This window comes from Peromyscus eremicus, chromosome 13 (genome assembly GCF_949786415.1).
Source record: "Peromyscus eremicus chromosome 13, PerEre_H2_v1, whole genome shotgun sequence".
In the NCBI taxonomy this organism is placed as follows: Eukaryota; Metazoa; Chordata; class Mammalia; order Rodentia; family Cricetidae; genus Peromyscus; species Peromyscus eremicus.
Window position 1 is genome coordinate 4384129 of NC_081429.1, and position 13763 is coordinate 4397891.

At 44.8% G+C, this 13763-nt stretch overlaps 1 protein-coding gene across 1 annotated transcript in view; it reads left to right on the top strand.

The window, feature by feature from the left end:
- The window catches only part of Trpm8 (transient receptor potential cation channel subfamily M member 8), a 70534-nt gene that overhangs the window by 6516 nt on the left and 50255 nt on the right, over nt 1–13763 (top strand). The window contains exons 3-8 of the mRNA XM_059278151.1: nt 771–927; nt 1745–1922; nt 3865–4037; nt 5839–6013; nt 7453–7520; nt 13308–13505. Of these exons, the coding sequence (XP_059134134.1) occupies nt 771–927; nt 1745–1922; nt 3865–4037; nt 5839–6013; nt 7453–7520; nt 13308–13505 (949 nt within the window). The remainder of the gene's footprint in view (nt 1–770; nt 928–1744; nt 1923–3864; nt 4038–5838; nt 6014–7452; nt 7521–13307; nt 13506–13763) is intronic.

The following is a 13763-nucleotide window of genomic DNA, read 5'->3' on the forward strand; positions in this document are numbered from 1 at the left end:
GGTGAATGATTACAGAGTATTGTAGAAGGAAAGGATAGTCTTTACTACTTTCTGTGTGTCTTCTTCTCCTCTTTCAGTTTCCTGTCATGCATATGTGTCCCTGAGTGGACAGTTAATATTGAATTCTGTTGCACTCCCAATGGGAAGAGCTAATGCTCACTATGGCAGGTTTCCTTGTCTAGGCCAAACTATTATTAGCCCAGAGTCATCTAAGCACTTACCATCTGGTAGAGAAAGGTGGTTTCTAAGCTTGGAGAACTTTGGGCCTGTGCCAGGGGACAATGTCTCCCCCATGAGTGCAGCTCATGGAAAGAAGTTACCTCTCCTCAGAAGAGCATGACTTGCTGGGCATCTGGTGAGGCTGGCACTAAAGCACTAATGCCTGTATGTTCCTGGGCTCCTGTGAGTTAGCTCAGGCCATGTGAGATGCAGAGCAAATGGTTCCCAGATTCCTGAGTTCCACCTCTTATCAGCTTTGTGGCTTCTCACATACCTAATGTGCTCCATGAGGGCAGGGCTCTGCTCTCTGCCTCTCTGCCCCCAGCACAGGGTAAGCTCATTGGCAAACAGATAATTAGCAATGGGAACAAAACACCCAACTAGTTTCTAGACAATCAACCGAGATGAGGGAACTAGTCTGGGAATAAGAGATGGTGATAGAATTTCTTCTTGTGTTGGTTTAAGTTTATAGTGCATAGTTTATCCTAAGATGTGACAAGCCATTTAAGTAGATGGAAATCTGTTGCTTCCCCCAAACATGGCCGACTCAGGGAGAGCATATGCAAGTGTGGCTATGCCCAGAGCCAGCACATTGAAGGCACCCAGATCAACCAAAACGAGAAATGGAACTACAAGAAACATACCAAGGAGTTTCCGACAGATGCCTTTGGTGACATTCAGTTTGAGACTCTGGGGAAGAAAGGCAAGGTAAGAACCCGCCTTCTGCTTTAATATATGTACTAAGAGCTTGGGTTGCCTTAGTTGCCTTGAGTTGTCCAGGAACGTGGAGGTGGGGGGATGGATAATTACCAACAGTCGTTGCAGGAGAAGACAAGTTGTGAAAGTCAAAAGACAGTGACTAGATTGTGCTCGGTCAGAAAAGTCAGTAGTTAAGGATGACGTCATGACTGGAGCTGTAGTCTAGTCATGTCGTGGGTCCCTGTGACATCTGCTGAGCCTAACTGGTAGAGGATGGGAGAATACTTTGGTGAGTAGTCCCTTTAGTTTGGGATAGCGTTCCTGAGGGTATTCTGTAGCTCCAACTAAGGTGACAATTCTTTATATCTGTGAGTTTTACAAGGATCTTTCCATTAGAAACTCATCTTCCCCACGTATTCCCATGCTTTGTTTCAATGATAGCTCAGTCCACAGGCTGGATGACTGGACCTTGATCTCATGCGTCCACAAGCTCTGTCCTAGTGGTCCCTGCGCACATCCAGCTCCGCCCACTGTCTGAGGCTCTGCTTCATGCTGGGTCAGTGACTTTCCCCACAGGCTGCCCATCTCCTTGGCTCATCCAGGTGTGCCAAGATGGCAGTTTGAGGACCCCTTCATCATCTCTTGCCTACCCTGCTTCCAATACCTCAAAGGCCAGGTGGAGTTTCAGGGTCTCCATCTGGCTTGTGGAAGAGGCCCTGGTAGCAGCCTTGCCTAGGACACCCTGTCTCATGCCCCAGGAGCAGGCAGCCACCCAATACCCCAGGGCAGAGCACACAAACCTGGTGCTTTTATCTTGCCCCCACAGTATATCCGCTTATCCTGCGACACGGACTCTGAAACCCTGTACGAACTGCTGACCCAGCACTGGCACCTCAAAACACCCAACCTGGTCATTTCTGTGACTGGTGGTGCCAAAAACTTTGCTTTGAAGCCACGCATGCGCAAGATCTTCAGCCGGCTGATTTACATCGCACAGTCTAAAGGTATGCAGGCACTGAGAGAATGTCCAGGGATCATTATTCCTGGTCCGCACTGCATCTTGGGTGCAAAGGACAAAGTTTCCACATGTCGCTTTCCTGCAGAATCCAGGTGCTCCTAGAACTATTTGCGTCTCTGTGGGTATGTGCACATGAGTGCAAGTACCTGCAGAGTCCAGAAGAGGGCGTTGGAGCTGGAGATACAGGCAGTTGTGAGCTTCACTTTGGGTACTGGGTATTGAACCCTGGTCCTCTACAAGAGCAATATGTACTCATAATGGCTGAGCCATCTCTCCAGCCTGGGGAAATATAGTTGTTTTATTATTATAAATAAAATTCTCAGGTAGGTGGAAAGATAAGATGTTTTGGTTGGCAGATTTACAGAGTAACTCTCAGTTGGCATTAAGGAGGTTACCTTGATTACAAAAAGAATATCTCCCAGTAGTTTTATTTCATTATTTACACATATAAAATTTTAGTCAGAATATTCTAGTAAATCAAAAAGAGCATTTTAATAAGATTTCTCTTTAATCTTGGAGACCACTGATGTACTTTTGGAAGCAGAGGCTGCAGGATAGGTTGTAAGACTGTGTAGTTGTATGACCCAGATAATGGTAGCTTTGACTTCATGTATTCAACTTAGTATGTTCTCTCTTTTTATGTTTTTTAATTTAAAACTTTCAAGCATTACAGAAATGTTTCAAGAGTAATATGTTGAACATATGTGCATGCTTCTAGATTTACTGATGGCTGGTATTTCCTACATTTGTCTTCTAATGTTTTATGAATATTCATGTAGTAGGGTTTGGGGCAAAATAATTTGAGAGTAGACTGCAGACATCATGGCTCTTAGCCCCAAATTCACTGCATGCATCTCCAAAGATTGAGGGGACCGCCCTAAGGATGGAGAGTATCCTCCAAGTGGGGACTGCCCTAAGGATGGAGAGTGTCCTCCAAGTGGGGACTGCTCTAAGGATGGAGACTGTGTTCAGGGTGAGGACTGCTCTAAGGATGGAGACTGTGTTCAGGGTGAGGACTGCTCCAAGGATGGAGAGTGTTTTCAAGATGGAGACTGCTTTTAGAGTAGGGACTGCCCAGGCAACAAGTCACACTGTAGTCATTTCCATTGTACTAAATAACATTCCTGTTGTTGTTTGGTGTTGGGGTTTAAACCCATGGTCTGACATGTGCTAATAAAACACTCTGAGCTACAGCCCAAGCCTATAGATCTTTTGTTTCTTTTATTTTGCATTAAAACTCTGGCCCGTCAGTGGTGGTGCACGCCTTTAATCCCAGCACTCGGGAGGCAGAGGCAGGCGGATCTCCATGAGTTCGAGGCCAGCCTGGGCTACAGAGTGAGTTCCAGGAAAGGCACAAAGCTACACAGAGAAACCCTGTCTCAAAAAAACAAAAAAACCCACAAAAAAACAAAAAACAAAACAAAAAATCAAACAACTCTGCAACGTGCTTGGCATTGAGAAGATCATTAGCTATAAACCTTTAATAAAAATATGCAAAGTTGTGAGAAGCAAAGCAGAATTGCTGGGTCTAGGAAGGGTTACTCTGTTCTGAGCAGCATGAGGTCTGGAGAGGGAGCACACTGCTATCTTTGGATGCACTGGCCAGCTCTCTTACGGGCTCAGGCCAGGCATTCACTGTTCATGAAAGCATTCCCCTGGAGACCCATGAGTCCACCTTCTGTAGAGGTTGAGAATGCATATCTAGAATGGGGCCCAGAACTTGTGCGCTCTAGTGCGTGCCTCTCAGGAGCCCTTGATGACCTGGGACCCTCTTCTTGTCTGCCGTGTGGTCCCATCCCATAGCCCAGCTCTCAGTGCAGACAGAATCTTAGAGCTCATTGCCGGAAGGGTTCCTTAGGAGTCTGGAAATAGGACGAAAACCTCACTCAGCGTCAGGCGATGTTCAGCTCCCGCTCCCTCGTCCACAGGTGCCTGGATTCTCACAGGAGGCACTCATTACGGTCTGATGAAGTACATAGGCGAAGTGGTGAGAGACAACACCATCAGCAGGAATTCAGAAGAGAACATCGTGGCCATTGGTATAGCGGCCTGGGGCATGGTCTCCAACAGGGACACCCTCATCAGGAACTGCAATGATGAGGTACCGGTGGGGCAGGGAGGTCTACAAGGTTCTATGGGAGAGAGACCAGGGCAATGGCTATGCCTGAGTGCTGGGGCTCTGTGATGGAGCCAGATCGTGGGAAAGCCCGGCTTAGGAGAACAGCCTATGGACCTCAGCAGCCAAAAAAACAAGGGGGAGGGGGTATACTTAAGGGACTCCAAAGCAGGAGCTAACAGTGGAGGCATTTTGTCATTAACATCTGTCCCCAGCAAGCTCATGTTAGATTTGGGCCTATTGTTTTTATAATTTATGATCCAAATCCATCTCAAAAGGGTTCACTTGAGGGTGCAATCCTGCACTGCTGTGCTAGATTCTTGAGAGTTCAGATCCATTATTGCTCTCTGTCCTTAAGCCAGTAAGGAGAAGGCCTTGAGACCCACACCACCAAAAGTTTCTTGAGAACTGATTTAGAAGGTAGCAGACCTCCCTCCAATCATGTCCAGAATGCACTGTAGACATATGATATCCACTGTCATATGCGTGACGATTTGGAAACAGTGAGAAACTCCTCAAGTCCTACTCAGATTTGGGCTAGATGTTCAGAAATCTAAATTCAGTGCATACCTCATTCCATCTGTGGCTCACTAGACATTTAGATAGTAAATGTTAAGGGCTGTGGTTTTAAGAAAACATGTTTCACTTTCTTGACTCTGTCACTATTTTTAAGGCTACGAAGGGGCACAGGAACCTAAGAGTTAAGTCTATGTTCTTCCCAGAACACTGTTTAGACATGTATCAGGAGTGTAAAAACTATTTATAGGAAAGTCCAACAATTACATTAATAAACTTGTCCTTAGAGTATTTAATATTCGGGCAAAGATGTTCATTAAAATATTTCTGTAATAATCAAGAATTGATACAAATCTAGATATCCAGCAATACTTGTGACTAGATATTTATTATTAGATATTATAATCTAGTAATGTTTATTGCTAAAGAGGGAAGTCCAGACATATTACCACACAAATCAAGAATAATCATAGAAGTAGGAAAATACTACTTCTGAGGCTGTTTTGACAGCACGGTTTAAAATGCTTATAAGTGTGAAATTATGAACCACACAGATATATGCATAGAAAATAACTAACTGCACGTAACATCTTAATGACGACAACCCACGGCTCTTAGAATTAAGCATAATTTATATTTTCATTTATATGCTACAGTCTTCATTTCTGTAGAAGACATAGTTTTTAGAGGCTTAAATTATACTGCTAGTTTTTATTTGCTTTTTATTTCCGATGACAATCTTCAGTAATATCATGGTTTTGCCATAAACTCTTGTGATATTGTGGCTAGCTTCCTGGTTTCTCTATTATTTTCCTGGGTGACAGTGTTTGGTCTTCTGTATGAAACAAAGTGATCCTAATAATCTTGTTGGCCACATCTTCTGATGCAGGCTCACAAGGCTCACTATAGCTCTCTCTCTGCTATGGGTGGAACAGGATGGAGGCTCAGCCAACCTGAAAAGACAACTGTTTGAAACGCTTACACTGTACTACATTTTAGATCTGCTTTAGAGAATTTTCTTAGCTTAAATTCTTGGATCAGTATTCTATTTTTGAGTCATGAGAACATTATATGCGTATGAAAAAGACAGCACAGCTCTCCTCGGTTTTCCGTCTACCCTAGGCTGTTCGTGTTTTTTCCACTTAAACTGGTCTTCCTTGTCAGAACAGTCACAGGAGGACACACATAACAAACACAAGTTCTCTAACTTCAGTAGGGTCATGATAGTGTCACCCTGCATCCCAAAGACAAGTGTCCCTGTGCTTTGCAGGGCTATTTCTCAGCTCAATACATCATGGATGACTTCAAGAGAGACCCTCTATACATCCTAGACAACAATCACACCCACTTGCTGTTGGTGGACAATGGATGTCACGGACACCCCACGGTGGAAGCCAAGCTGCGGAATCAGCTGGAGAAGTACATCTCTGAGCGGACCAGTCAAGGTCAGCAGTTAGGAACCGGGAGGCCAGCCATGCATGGCTGTTGTGGTGACAGCTGGGGGAGCCCTCTTGATTCTGCTAAAGAGGAGCTTATATTTCTCCTCTTTCTTCAGCATCCCAGGAGTGCTCTGCCAGGGTGACATGTCCTTCAGTGTGCTGAAGGCAGTGACAGATACATTCTTGCATTCATTCATTTAGGAAGCCTGCTGGCTTTTTTTCTATAGGCGTCTGGAACAAGTGAAGCCCCTAATGGAAAAATATGTGTTTAAGAAGCAATGCAGTTGTAGATGAATGAAAAAAAATAGGAATAAAAGGGAAGGAAGAGGACATGACCATTCCTAGGTATGGTGGAGGAGGAGGTTTATTATTATAGATATGTGGGAGAGCGTAGCCAGAGGCAGAGACATCTGGGAGAGTCCAGAGTGGACATGATCAGACTGAACTGAGCCCTTGGGTAGAAGGGGAAGGGGAGACAGAGGGAGAGAGAGAGGAACAGAGTGTAGCAGTTGAGAGGGCAGAAGTACAAAATGTGGAAGGTAACCAAAATGTCTGGATTATCTAGGGAGGAGCCTCTGGGGGAAGAGTAGCCCAGCCCAGCCCCTGGGCTGGAGAGTTCAGGGTTGAGAGCTGGGTATGCCAGCCATTCTCTGTAGGGTAGGGACTGAGGGATGCTGGGAGAACCTGGCAGCCTGTGTCAGTGTTGATATGTTAAATAGGCAGCTCAGCCATTTGCCCTGGGTTTGAGACTCAGCAGTAGGGTTGTTAAGAAGCCACCCACTAGTGTCACAACTGGAAGGCTAGCTGATGTTTTAAGTTTGGCTCCTTCTGTGCTCTACCAGAATAGAATCACCTAAAACATTGGTTTTGCAGAAACTGAGTGTCAGACCTTATCTGCTAAGCTGCACACGTCTTCCTTTCCTGTGGGCAGGATGCTGAGAGGTGCCCTGCTTTGGAGCAAGGTTGTCCTGTGGTTTAGTGATAGACTGCCTCCTAGGACATAGTCTCAATTGTTTTCCCTTCAACTAAGAGATAGCTTGGGAAGCTATTTATAGATGCACTAAGCTCCATTGCGAGAATGCCTCATTATGCAAATTTATCACCCACTTAAGAAAACCTGGGATTATACAAATGAGGGAGAGAATAAGAGCCAACTTCAACCCAGTCTAATCAAACCCACAAATGTTACTGAAGCACCAACTTTAGCATTTTAAAAAGCAGTGACCAATGACAGTACTACCCATGCCACCCTGAGGACGGTCTGGCGTACAGGGACTCCTTCATTGTGATCTATCAGCTCAGGGTCAAGGTCACACCCAAGCAGTTATTACCTACTCCATGAGCTCTCCTCTCAGATGCTCCTCCCATCTCCTGCCCCATCCTACTTCCTGTCATACCCACTCTTTAAGGCCGAATCCAAAACAGACTTTGCTCTTGTTTTACAGATTCCAACTATGGTGGTAAGATCCCCATCGTGTGTTTTGCTCAAGGAGGTGGAAGAGAGACTTTGAAAGTGAGTTCTGGCTTGGTTTCCTAAAAGGCTTACCCAACAGCTGCATCCCCCCACTCCCTAACCTCCCCCACCCAGTCTTTTGGGTTTGTCTAATCACTGAAAGCTACATTTCCAGGTAGTGTATAAAATGGGTCTCACATGGCCTGTTCACACATGGTTATTCCTGTACTTTCCTCATGTTCGGTAAACTGACCCCTCCCCACTTCTTCAGTCTCTTCTTTCCTTCTCCCACACAGTCCGTTCTCCCGTGTGTGTGTGTGTGTGTGTGTGTGTGTGTGTGTGTGTGTGTGTGTAAGTCTAGATTCTGCATACAAGAGGAAATACAATTTGTCTTTTCTCATTCAACATTATTATCCACAGTTCCACCAATTTCTCTACAAATGACAAGGCTTCATTTTTTTATGGCTAACAACACTCCCCTGTGTACACATCCAATACTTTATCCCTCCATCTCTTGGGTGGCTTGTCCGGTTACATATCTTAGCTATTGTGAACAGTACCCTAGAGATCATGGGCGTGCTGGTGTCTCTAGTGCCTGCTGACTTCGGTCCTTTTGGGTGTGTACTCATGAGAGCTACACTAGGTCATATGGTTGTTCTGCTTTTGGTTGTACTTTGAGGTCCCTCTGTATTTATTCCTATAGTGACCTCACTAATTTAAATTCCTGTAGTGGCTGCACTAATTTAAATTCCCACCGGAAGTGTGTAAGGATTGCTTTTCCTAGGCCCCTTCACTGGTGTTTGGTCACTTCCTTTCTTGATGCTGGTCAGTCTGACAGCACTGAGATGCGCTCTCAAGGTGGTTCTCATTTGTGTTTTCCTGATGGCTAAGGATGTTAAACATATTTTCTTTTTTGCCATTTGTATTTTTCTTTTGAGGACCATCTGTTGAATTTGTTGTGCCCAGATCGCAAGACCACCACAGAGCCATTATCCAACAAGCACACAGAGGTTTTTAATAACAAAACAAGCAGGCTTGGTGCATCCAACATCAGACACAGAGGGTGGAGGAGGACGCCCCTGAGCACTCACTTTAAGGGGTTTATATAGAAAGGTTTACATGCAGCTTGGGATTGGATGAGGGGGCTAAGGGTGAGGTAGTTCTTTGAAGTTACTGGCTGAACTATAAGCATGAGGTTACTGATGGCTAGCACGATTCAGGGGTATCTACTTTTGTTGAAAGGTATCCTGCTTTTGTTGAACCCAGGGTATATACATTCAGATTTATTGTTGCAGTCCTGTTCTCCTATAAGTTCAATTTCTGGTCAGTTGAGCCCATTACTCCCCATATCTTGTTCTGCCAAGTCCAGGATACATAGATTTATTGTCCCAGCCTTATAAGTTCAACTTCTGGTCACTTCTAAAACTGCTGGTCAGCAAATACCTTTGGAGGAGGGGAAGGGGAAGGGTCTCTCAAGATGGCTACTGATTTTTCCCTTTCAGAATTCAGTTGCTCATTTGCTGACTGTACAATTTGGGGCTTTGGGGCTTAACTATTTGAGTTTATAGGTTCTAGATATCGATATCATGTCAGCTACATCAATAGCAAAGATTTCTCTCCCGTTCTGCGAGCTGTCTCTTGACTCTGTTAACTTTCTTTTGCTATGGAGGAGTTGGTTAATTTCATGCAATTCTGTTTCTCAACCCTTGCTGCTGTTTCTGGACCCACTGGAATCCTTTCCATCAGGGACTTGCCTACGTATATATCTCGAAATGTTCTGCCCGTGTTCTGCTGTGCCAGTTCAAAGTTCCAGGTTGGGTATTGAGGTCTTTGGTCCATTTTGTTCTGATTTTGGTACCAGGGGAGAGAGAAACATCTCTCTAGCCCCCTTCTTCAGCTTTAAAAGGTAACTTTTTCAGGCATGCTAATCTTTTTGGCAGGTTTTTTTTTTTTTTTTTTTTTTTTAACTTCCAGGGATTGAAGTTTGCCATTCCTGACTTTCCTGACTTGGGGTTTCTCCCAAGTCATCTGGTGTCTCTAATGGGGTTGTATTTGTGAGTTGGTGTCTTTCTCCATAACTTTAGATATTACTTCTTTGTGGCCTTGGCATTTCAGCTCTAATTTGCTGTGGCAAGATTTTTCCTGACAATATGTATTTAGGCTTAAAACATTTCTTGTGTTTGGATGTTCCTTCTTCTCCCTAGTTGGATTTTTTTTTTTTGGCTATAATTTCCCTGGATGGCTTTTCTGTGTTTTGAGTTTTAATCATAGCTCCTTCTTCTCTCCCACAAAGTCACTGATTTGGTTCTTTTTGATGTCCCAAATTCTTGAAAGCCATGTTCATGAGCTTTCTTGACTTTGTCCTCTATACATCCTAAGTTCTTTCCTGAAGCAAGTAGGAAATGTTTTCTCACCATGTGTTGGTCCTTTACTAGATACAGGATGCTCCTCAGCTGAGAAAGTTAGGGAGATGCATCCAGAAAGGCAGAAATAACTTCCGGGATCCTAGACTCCACGTGTAGGAATCTCACATCTAAGTGCTGCTGCCGATGTGAGTTCCTGGATGACTCTGCACCTGTGAAACTCACTATCTTGGCCAAGACTCCATGTTCCCACCATATCATGGGTTCTGATGTTACTGTTGCATCTGCCCAATCCAGGCCTCTGGCTCTCTAGAAATGAACATTGGTGTGACTGCATTGTAGTTAGTGTTTAGATACGTTGCCTTCTGAGGTTTTTTTTTTTTTTTGTTATAGAAATAAGATCTTATAAGAAAATAATGTCCAACTTCTCTCTTAATTATTTCCATGCCCCCCCTCTCCTGTTTTAGTTTAAAACTGGGGTTAGAATAAGCAGATCTACACACAGTTACTGGCTCTAGCCCAGTGACCAGACCACACTGGAATTCCCAGTCCTTGACGGCAAAAATGTCCTGGAATTGTAGAGGAACACTCACTGTCTTTTTTTTTAATGGTGTTCCTTTTAGTTTATTCCTTCAACAGATATTTATGAGATATTATGAGAGCTGCTGTTGAGACTGCTGTTGGAAAAAAAAGCCATTCAAGAGTCTTTCAAAGAAAAAAGTTTTAAAAGAAATTTCAGGGAACAAGTAAAATTGGCCATTTTTTTTTTTCAGTGTGAAATGATCACCAGATAAATGTTGAAAAGCAGCCAAAGAAAGAGGAGGTGGAGAGAGGGGGTGTGAAAGAGATGTCCCCCTTAGGGCCAAGCATTGTGCAGTCTCTCATTCTCTACATTTTGCCCAGCTGTGGGTGGGTCTCCCATGTGACTCATCATCTACCACAAAAAAGAAGCTTCTTCGATAAGGGTTGATGGATGCACTAATCTATGGGTATAGCAATAAGTCATTAGCAGTCAGTTTAATACCATGCCTGTTTAGCAGGGTGACAGTCATAGGTTCTCCCCTAGGGTCTGGGTGTCTCATCACAGGTTCCTGACTCCAGTGCCAATTCTGGATGTGAGTTTCATCTTGTGGAGTAGGTCTTGACTCCAATCAGAAAGTGATTGGTCTTCCCCGTGACACTCATGCTGCTAGTGTCCCAGTGGCATGACTTGCCAGGCCAGTTGCTATTACCACTCATGGGACCCACAGCTGGGTAGGACTGATGAGCACTTTCCTGCACCATGACTGCTTGTCAGCAAAGATGAGGCTTCCAGGTCAGTATTAGCTTGATTTCTCCATGTTCTGTAAGTCATGCGGATGGTGTCTTTAGCAATAGGCTCTTACGGTCAAGTACAATACCCCGTAGTGTTTGGGGGTCTATGGAACCTCACTGGCCCACAGCTCCCCCAAAGGGAACCCATTCCTGTCCCGGGACTTTTTATTTATTAGCCCGTGGTGTCTTGTAGGGCCTTTGCTGCCCACTTGTTGGTTGGCTAGAGAAACAGGGAGGGAATGATCTGGGAGGAGCTGGAGGAAGGGAGTGACCATAATCAAAATGTATTGTCTGAAATTCTCCAAGAACTAAGAAATGAGAAAAACTAAAGAGGAGACAGGGAGTGGTGTCAGATTAAAGAGGCGGAGAGATGGTGGATAAGTGAGATGGAGAGTGACGAACTGGGAGATGGCTGTATGCCTACTCTTTCTCTGGAACTTAAGATTTGGAAAGAAGATCCATCTCTTGTCCTAGAGTGGAGGGCAAGATGTTTCTTTCCTGCTGCAACATAATGGAAGGGATCTCTATCTTCGAAGATCTGTGCAGCTCGTACCCAATGTTAGGATTCTGCTGCGTCTTACATCATCAGTATGGTCACAATCTGCGCCTTAAAGAGCCGGACTCAAACCCCCACCCTCTCTCTCTGCCCTCTGCTCTCTGCTCCCTCCCACCAGGCCTGGCTCCCCTCTCTTCCCCCCACCTCCACCTTTTCCCTCCTAATAAGCTCTGGATACTGATATTGGGTTCTGTTGTGACCGTGACCTTTCTATGTGGTAACCAGCGCCGCCACCAGCGCGTTTATCTTTCACTGAGTCCTGGGAAGCAGGGCCAGGAGAGATCGGGAGGCTAACTAACATCGAACTAATGTTTCTTGGGCTCCTCAGTCCCACATCTTTTAGCTGCCATCCAGCACTTACACTTACATCTTGAGTGTAGACTCTGAGGCACGTGGATGGACACCCAGCCTGCTGCCTCAGACTCATCATAGCTCCATGCTCTCGGCCCGATAGACTGTGTCTTCTCTAGGGAAAGCCTTAAAGAAGGGGACTTACAAGTTTTTCTGTGCCCATATGTAGACTAACCCCTTGATCTTGAAGTCAGGTGATGAAAGTCTGAGTCCCCTCTACCACCTTCTGAAATTCTTGCAAAGAAAACATTGGTGTGAGAGGTGTTTGTCCAGCAAGTAATTCTATTTCACTTTCTCACAACAAGTGAAGAGGAGAACAAATACATAGAACACACGGCCAACTGCTTTTAATGTATTTTCAGGGCATTGATAGCTTCTTTTCGATAAGTTGTCAATACGATTGTGTTGGATCAAATCTTCAGAGTTGTCACTTAAGTATCACACCAGTTTTGGGAGTGAACAATTTTGTATATAGGCTATTTTCAAAGTACTTCTGTATGGAAGATGTAAATATTACAGGTGTCCTTGGTGTGGACTGTTTGTTTAACTAGACAAAGATGTGTTGCATTTGTTTATGCTGCATTTGTTTAACTATGTAAAGATGTGTTGCATTTGCATTCATTAAATAAAATTAACCTGGGCCCAGAGAGGCGGGGTTAGCAACTGGCTAACAGGAAGTAGCAGGGAGGAGAGAGAACAAAGAACAGGGTTTTTTGTTTTTTTTTTAGTTGGGGCATTGTGGAAGGAAAGAGGCTTCTGGGGTCACCAGCTGAGAAAGAAAGTTAGCCAGGTGTTATTGTAACTCTCTGCACTCACAGGATTTCATCCTAGCCTTTGAATCTTGAGTTTTCTTAGAATGATAAAGATTTAGTTAAAACTACCTTTAGCGGCAGCAACAGAGCCATTGTCTGGGGAACAGAATTCCCCCCAGGCTAGGGCCTGGAGAATTCCCCCCAGGCTCCCGCTCCAGCAGCCAGTGTTAGTAGTTGAAGGCGTAGCCGCTGTGACAAAGGTGAACCAGCATGCCCTTTTTATGGAATTTGTCTTTTTTCTCAGGATGTCAAACAACTGGTTCCCTTACCCCATTCATGAAGCCACTGCGGTTGGTTTGATTTTGATTTGAAATAAAAGCCACAGTGGGAAGGGCAGTAAGAGGCGTCAAAGCATCTTATGGACCCCCTTGATTTAGAACCTTGGTCCTGAGCTGGATCGTGTTGCTCACTGCAGCCCCTTCCGTGTGTCTAACTCTTTATCCCTCCCTAGGCCATCAACACCTCCATCAAAAGTAAGATCCCCTGTGTGGTGGTGGAAGGCTCAGGGCAGATTGCCGATGTGATTGCCAGCCTGGTGGAGGAGGAGGATGTTCTGACCTCTTCCATGGTCAAAGAGAAGCTGGTGCGATTTTTACCACGTACTGTGTCCCGGCTGCCCGAAGAGGAGATTGAGAGCTGGATCAAATGGGTGAGTTTGGGGAAGATGCTGGAGGCTGGGTATGGGGAAGGCAGGTTCCTGGGATGGGAGAATGTCTCATGTTATCGATTCCACCAGCAATGGCAAGTATTTAGTTTTTCTCCACAACTTTGAGGACATCTCTACCAGGTGTCTTGCTGGAAATTGAAATTCAGATAAGTTCCGTGACTCTCCAATGATCTGTTCTTTAAGTTCAAGTCCTTCACAAAGCTTGTCTTTCTCTTGTGCCACAGTGCCAACACTTGTGCT